General features: G+C 48.1%; 1 protein-coding gene across 24 annotated transcripts in view; it reads right to left on the bottom strand.

Annotated features, from left to right (window-relative positions):
- The window catches only part of slc44a1b (solute carrier family 44 member 1b), a 23,134-nt gene extending 16,750 nt beyond the window's left edge, over positions 1–6,384 (bottom strand). For 21 of the 24 annotated variants that reach the window (XR_014089506.1, XR_014089509.1, XR_014089512.1 and 18 more), the window contains exons 1-3: positions 6,227–6,384; positions 2,511–2,600; positions 1,109–1,251 (exon numbers count right to left, since the gene is read on the bottom strand). Coding sequence is in view for 4 of the 24 variants with exons in the window: in XM_008420959.3 (XP_008419181.1) it covers positions 1,109–1,251; positions 2,511–2,600; positions 6,227–6,283 (290 nt within the window). In the remaining 20 variants the exon portion in view is untranslated. Of the gene's footprint in view, positions 1–1,108; positions 1,252–2,510; positions 2,601–2,913; positions 3,962–6,226 lie in introns of those variants that run through there. The other 3 variants (XR_534713.3, XM_008420960.3, XM_008420961.3) reach the window with 2 other exon arrangements.
- Between the last annotated feature and the right edge of the window lie 226 nt (positions 6,385–6,610).

The raw sequence follows: 6,610 nt of genomic DNA, 5'->3' as shown, positions 1-6,610 counted from the left end.
AGGACGAACAGAACCAGGATGAACCAGGATGAACAGAACCAGGACGGACCAGAACCAGGACGAACAGAACCAGGATGAACAGAACCAGGACGGAACAAAACCAGGATGAACAGAACCAGGATGGGCAGAACCAGGATGAACAGAACCAGGACGGACCAGAACCAGGACGAACAGAACCAGGATGGACAGAACCAGGATGAACAGAACCAGGACGAACAGAACCAGGACGGACCAGAACCAGGATGAACAGAACCAGGACGGAACAAAACCAAGATGAACAGAACCAGGATGGGCAGAACCAGGATGGACAGAACCAGGATGAACAGAACCAGGACAAACAGAACCAGGATGGACAGAACCAGGATGAACCAGGATGGACAGAACCAGGACGGACCAGAACCAGGATGGACAGAACCAGGATGGGCAGAACCAGGTTGAACAGAACCAGGATGAACCAGAACCAGGATGGACAGAACCAGGATGAACAGAACCAGGACGGGCAGAACCAGGATGGGCAGAACCAGGATGAACAGAACCAGGATGAACCAGAACCAGGATGAACCAGAACCAGGATGGACAGAACCAGGATGGGCAGAACCAGGATGAACAGAACCAGGATGGGCAGAACCAGGATGAACAGAACCAAGATGAACAGAACCAGGACGGGCAGAACCAGGATGAACCAGGATGAACAGAACCAGGATTAACAGAACCAGGACGGGCAGAACCAGGACGAACAGAACCAGGATGAACAGAACCAGGATGGACCAGGATGAACAGAACCAGGATGGACCAGGATGAACAGAACCAGGATGGACCAGGATGAACAGAACCAGGCGGACCAGAACCAGGATGAACAGAACCAGGATGAACAGAACCAGGACGAACAGAACCAGGATGAACAGAACCAGGATGAACAGAACCAGACTCAGCAGATCAGTGCCGCTCGGCAGTTGTGAAGCACGGTGGTGGAGCAGTGATTGTTTGGTCTAGTCAAAGTCTGGTTGGACCTTCAGGGAGCTGAGCAGAAAGTTGGATCATAACAGAACCGACGGCACCTCGGACCGTCCAGAACTCCTGGTTCTGGTTCCGCTCATTGAACACTCACTTCCTGTCGGTGTGGTCCAGCCCGCTCAGCTGCACGCCTTCGATCCGCTCGTTACGCCGGCCGCAGGTGTTGCCGTAGCTGTCGTAGCCGAAGATGAGGCGAGCGGCGCCGCCAGTGGCGATGGTGAAGCCACAGATGCTGCCCTGCAGAACACCAGCAGAACTTCATCAGAACCTCATCAGAACACCAGCAGAACTTCATCAGAACCTCATCAGGACACCAGCAGAACCTCATCAGAACCTCATCATATTACTCCCTCTGATGGATCTGAACCCCAACCAAACATCAGCACTGACTGCAATCATCTAGGTCAGACCTCCAGCCAATCAGAGCTCAGTGGGAGGAGCTGTGAGCCAATCAGGATGCGGTAAATTCTGCTGTGGTGTGTAGCAGACTGCATCTCTCACAGATTGGACCTTCGGTTCCACAGTGGGGAATGAATGTGGTAAATACAGATTCTGGTTCTGGGGTAAAACCTGCGCTCCCTGCTGTCCCTGAATGCAGCACCGGTCCTGCCCATGCAGGACGGGTCAGGAAGGTGCTGGGGGTCACCTGATGTTGATATTCGGATAAAGAATCTGCTGGTGACAAAGATGGATTTGGATCATTAATGTCACTGAGGAAGCCTCAGGGTGAGTCCAGGAGGGACTGAGACAGAAACACTTTCTGCTGCACCACGTCCTGCAGAACGAAGCTGGTTTATAGAAACACACCTGGAGGCGTCACTCAGTTCTACCCACAGGTCTAAAGGTGAATGTGGCTCAACAGCCTGAATCACCGACACACTGTAGATTATTAAAGTACTTTTATAGTAGTTATAGTACCACTGGATTGTTATAGTCATGTTATAGGAAAGCTGCAGTAGTGCAGAAGTATTTAGAGGACTACAGAGAGAGTACTACAGAGTACTGTAGTAGTACTACAGTACTCTGTAGTACTACTACAGAGTACTGTAGTAGTACTACAGAGTACTGTAGTAGTACTACAGTACTCTGTAGTACTACTACAGAGTACTGTAGTACTACTACAGAGTACTGTAGTAGTACTACAGTACTCTGTAGTACTACTACAGAGTACTGTAGTACTACTACAGAGTACTGTAGTAGTACTACAGTACTCTGTAGTAGTACTACAGAGTACTGTAGTACTACTACAGTACTCTGTAGTACTACTACAGAGTACTGTAGTACTACTACAGAGTACTGTAGTAGTACTACAGTACTCTGTAGTAGTACTACAGAGTACTGTAGTACTACTACAGTACTCTGTAGTACTACAGTACTCTGTAGTCCTGTGGTGGTGATGCTGTAGGCAGCGTGTCTGGTTGGCTCTGCTGTATCTCAGCGGTATTACAGTAACGGTACTGTATTAATCGGTGGTATTATGGTCTGTCTGTGGTTACCATGCCGACGCAGAAGACGGTGAAGAGCAGGAACCAGGGCAGGTCGGTGCAGCTCCGGTCCTCCAGCGGTCTCCATTCTCTCTTTGTCCGCTAAAACAGACACAAACACGGTCACAGTGAGCGCTGAGCGGGGCCTGGGGGACCGGACCGGGCCGGGCCCATCCAGCTCGGTTCCTCCATTAGCCCGAACCCTGCGGGGGTTCGGTTGGCCCTGTTGTTGACCAGCAGCGGCCCGGTAACGGCTCGGTAACCGAGATGCTGTAATTGGATTAAGGAGCTGCTGGCCGTAATCCCAGCTCGGATCGGGCCTTTCTGCTCCAGAACCATCTCCATCCCGTTACAGTGTCAGCCCACAAAGTAGAACACACACCGGACCGAACCGGACCGGACCGGGCCTGCTTACCTCCGCGCTCCCGCAGCATCCCATTGCAGTCAGGATGGACGCGCCCGGAGCTTCACGGAGCTTCACGCAGCCTCAGCTCGGCAGCAGCGGGGGTCTGAGGCTCTGCAGTCGGGGTGAGGAGGCGGGCGGCCCCGGGGGAGGCTGGGTCCGGACGGTCAGACGGAGCGCTCCGGTCCGCTCAGCATGCCACGGTGGGAGCCTCCTCCGATGACCGAACCGAGCTTGGATTAACGGCCGAGGATTTGTCCGCCACACATCCTGGTGGACTGACAGGTGCAGCGGCCATTCATCTCATTGCGCGTGCGCAGTGAGCGGCCGTGCGGAGCGGCGCTGCAGCTGCAGTACCTGCTGTGACCACTGAGCGGACAGTAACTGCATGGTGGCGCTGTTTTCGTCGAACGGTGGAGTCCAGAACCTCCTGATTCTTTTCTGACGGTCAAAGATAACAGACTATCCGAACCCAGGTGCCCTGCAGGACCCACCTGTCCACCGGTCCACCTGTCCCAGCTTCCTTCAAACCCACCAGAAATGAAACCAGTTCAGGACTAACACCTGAGCCTCTGGCAGAGGAGACCGGCTGCCTCTGAACCCTGTCGCATAAATATCCTGATAGATGAACATTTACTGTAAAAATTACTCAAGTGTGGATACAAGTATAAACATTTTCATATTCATCCCTCAGGCCGTTTGTTTTCCTGATCTTTACTCCACTACAGATCTGCTGTTGTTCATGGAGAAGCAGCATTTCAGCATCTATGCACCACAAACTACCAGAAAACTGAAAAACAGCCAAAACCCTGAGTTCCTTTAAACCCAGACTAAAACCCAGCCAGTCAGTTGTTCTTGAACCACAATACACGGAACATTAACGACACTCGTCATGGTTAGCATTAGCTTCTGCTCATGTCCTTGTTTAGAGATTCATGGTCAGTGAAGCTAACTTTTTGGTTAGCTGTGCCCACCACTGGCAACTGCTTCTTCAATACAGCCATTTTGAAAAATGTCCAACAGGAAAAAAACCAAGAAAATATCCATCCATCCATCCATCCATCCATCCATCCATCCATCCATCCATCCATCCATCCATCCATCCATCCATCCATCCATCCATCCATCCATCCATCCATCCATCCATCCATCCATCCATCCATCCATCCATCTTCTATACGCCCTTGTCGGGAGGGTTAGAAAATATATATTTCTATAATTCAAAATATGCAGGCTATGATTTCACACCAAACACATTTACCCAATTTGTGCATTTAGTGCAGAAATTTATTTTCCATAACAACCTTGACGGCCATTTTGAAAAATCAAAAAGTATCGGTTAATATGATTTTTATGTTTTAAGTTATGTCTTCACTGCAGAAGTATTCAGCAGTGATAATAAATACATTTTCCTTGATGACCATGGCGGCCATGTTGAATCTTTCTCTGGCTAACGTTACCTTTTTAAACAGGATCATCTGAGCCAAGTTAGGTTCTTCTATCTGCATGTCAAATGTTTTGATGAGATGCTGAATGACCTACAGCTCAGATTTAGACACACAGACCGCTGGGGCCTGATCCCACCTGGATCAGGCCCCAGCGGACCGCAGACGGACCGGGCCAACCTGCCGGGTCCAGAACACAGAACAAGATCCAGAGATGGAGCTTTGAGTGACTGAGAACTGCTGCAGCGTTTAAAGAAGTCACGTCTTTGTTTTACTTCTTCATCAACACAGAGCTCACTGTTCAAGGCCTCCACCAGGCACCACACACTGTACATACCACACACACACACACACACACACACACACACACACACACACACACACACACACACACACACACACAGCAGTAACTGAGGACAGTGTTTGAAGCAGCTGTAAGGAGAACCTCAGATAATTTAACACAAACATCAGCTGCTGTGAGGCATTCACTGAACTCAGGATAAATCATACACAGCTTGGTAGCCAACTGTGTAAAGGAAACTAATCTACTGATCCTACATCTCAGGACCAGACTCAAAACAGACCAGACTGCTCCACCAAGTAATTTAGAACCAAACAAAATAAAGAAGGGATTAATGTAAACTATGTCTGAGTTGATTTAAACTAACTTAAAGCTAAGCTACCTTCAAGCTAATTTTAATCGATTTCAAAGACTATCAGCTAACTGTAAGCTAGCTTGCAGCTAGCTGTAGGCTTACAGATTTTTTTTATTCTGTCAGTCTCTGTCCTCGATATAACTTACTAAACAAACAGTAAAACAACGTTGAACTTAAACCTTTTTGGATCTAGCAGCCTTTATTTGTAGTTACCAGACAGGAAATGGGCAGCAAAGGTCTCAAGGTGGGAATCAAACCCAGGACGGCTGCGTAGAGGACTGTAGCGTCACCATGTGTAGCGCTTGCTACACTACACAATGGCCCTTAAACTTACAGCTTTACTTTGAGCTAACTTCCAATAACTAGTCCGACTTTAAACAAACTTGAGGTATCAAGCTAGCTGTATGCTAATTTAAGCTAAAGCTAACTTTAGGCTAACTCTAGGCTAACTTCAAATTAATTTTTGTTAAATTGTGAACTAGTTTAGCTACAAATCAACATTAAACTAACAGTAAATGACGTTAAAGCATTTTGTAAGTGAGCTGTAAACAAACTGTTAAATAACCTTTTAACTTTAAGCCTGCTTTACTGTAACACATAACTCCATCATATTGTAAGATGATTTATTTTTCCTTTTCGATTAATATGGTTTCATGTGAGATTGGTTATTTGCTGGGGATGTTCCATGGATGAGTGGTGGCGCTGTGCCTTTGGGAGGAGAAGTTTCTTTCTTCTTCGGGGGTTTTTCTTCTTTGGGCTTCTTCTTATGCTGGGCTGAGACGTTAGGCTGTTCGGTTACACGGTGGAATGAAAGTCTGCACAGCTACGCTATTCCCTCTCAGTGTCCACGACCTCCTATTTTATGGTGACACCGATTTAGATCACTACTCGGTGTTATAATATCATAACTGCCATAAAGTACAGTTTATGGCAGTTATGATAAACTAAATGGCAACACTGGTCGGTCCGTCGTTTCAGACAGAGTTCTACAGAAAACTTCGACAGTCGTCTGAGAAATCAGAAATCTCAAGAACAGCAGAAAACCCGGATGATTCAGTCAGCTTAGTTTAGATCAGGAGTTCCCCTGGACTGGGTCTGCCCAGAACTGTTTATCTGTTCTGACAGAACCAGCAGAGGAACCGATTCCCTCTACAGAACCCAATAGAACCAGCAATAAGCAGACCTACATAACAGTTGAACAGAGATCCGTCCTCAATACTTCACCTTTTGTCTGAGTCGGACCTGCTGCTGAGAGGCTGAAGAGATCCGCTTCGAATCCATGCTGGATCCAGGTTTTGATGGTTCTGGTGGCTCTGATGGTCCCAATGGTTCTGGTGGTTGTGATTCACCAGCAGAGTCCTGGGGCTGCTGTCAGAACAACAGTGATGTGGGTCTGATGCACAACAGAGCTTTTGTTTAGTTGTTGACTGTTGTACCAGGCTGAACACTGTGTGTGTGTGTGTGTGTGTGTGTGTGTGTGTGTGTGTGTGTGTGTGTGTGTGTGTGTGTGTGTGTGTGTGTGTGTGTGTGTGTGTGTGTGTGTGTGTGTGTGTGTGTGTATGTGTGTGTCAAATGAACGCTGGAAGACTGACAGAAATCCCACGCTTT

The sequence above is a fragment of the Poecilia reticulata genome, chromosome 10 (genome assembly GCF_904066995.2).
Source record: "Poecilia reticulata chromosome 10, P_reticulata-male-v2, whole genome shotgun sequence".
Classification (NCBI taxonomy): Eukaryota; Metazoa; Chordata; class Actinopteri; order Cyprinodontiformes; family Poeciliidae; genus Poecilia; species Poecilia reticulata.
The sequence above is the reverse complement of the archived record's forward strand: the minus strand, read 5'-3'. Positions and strand labels throughout refer to the sequence as shown.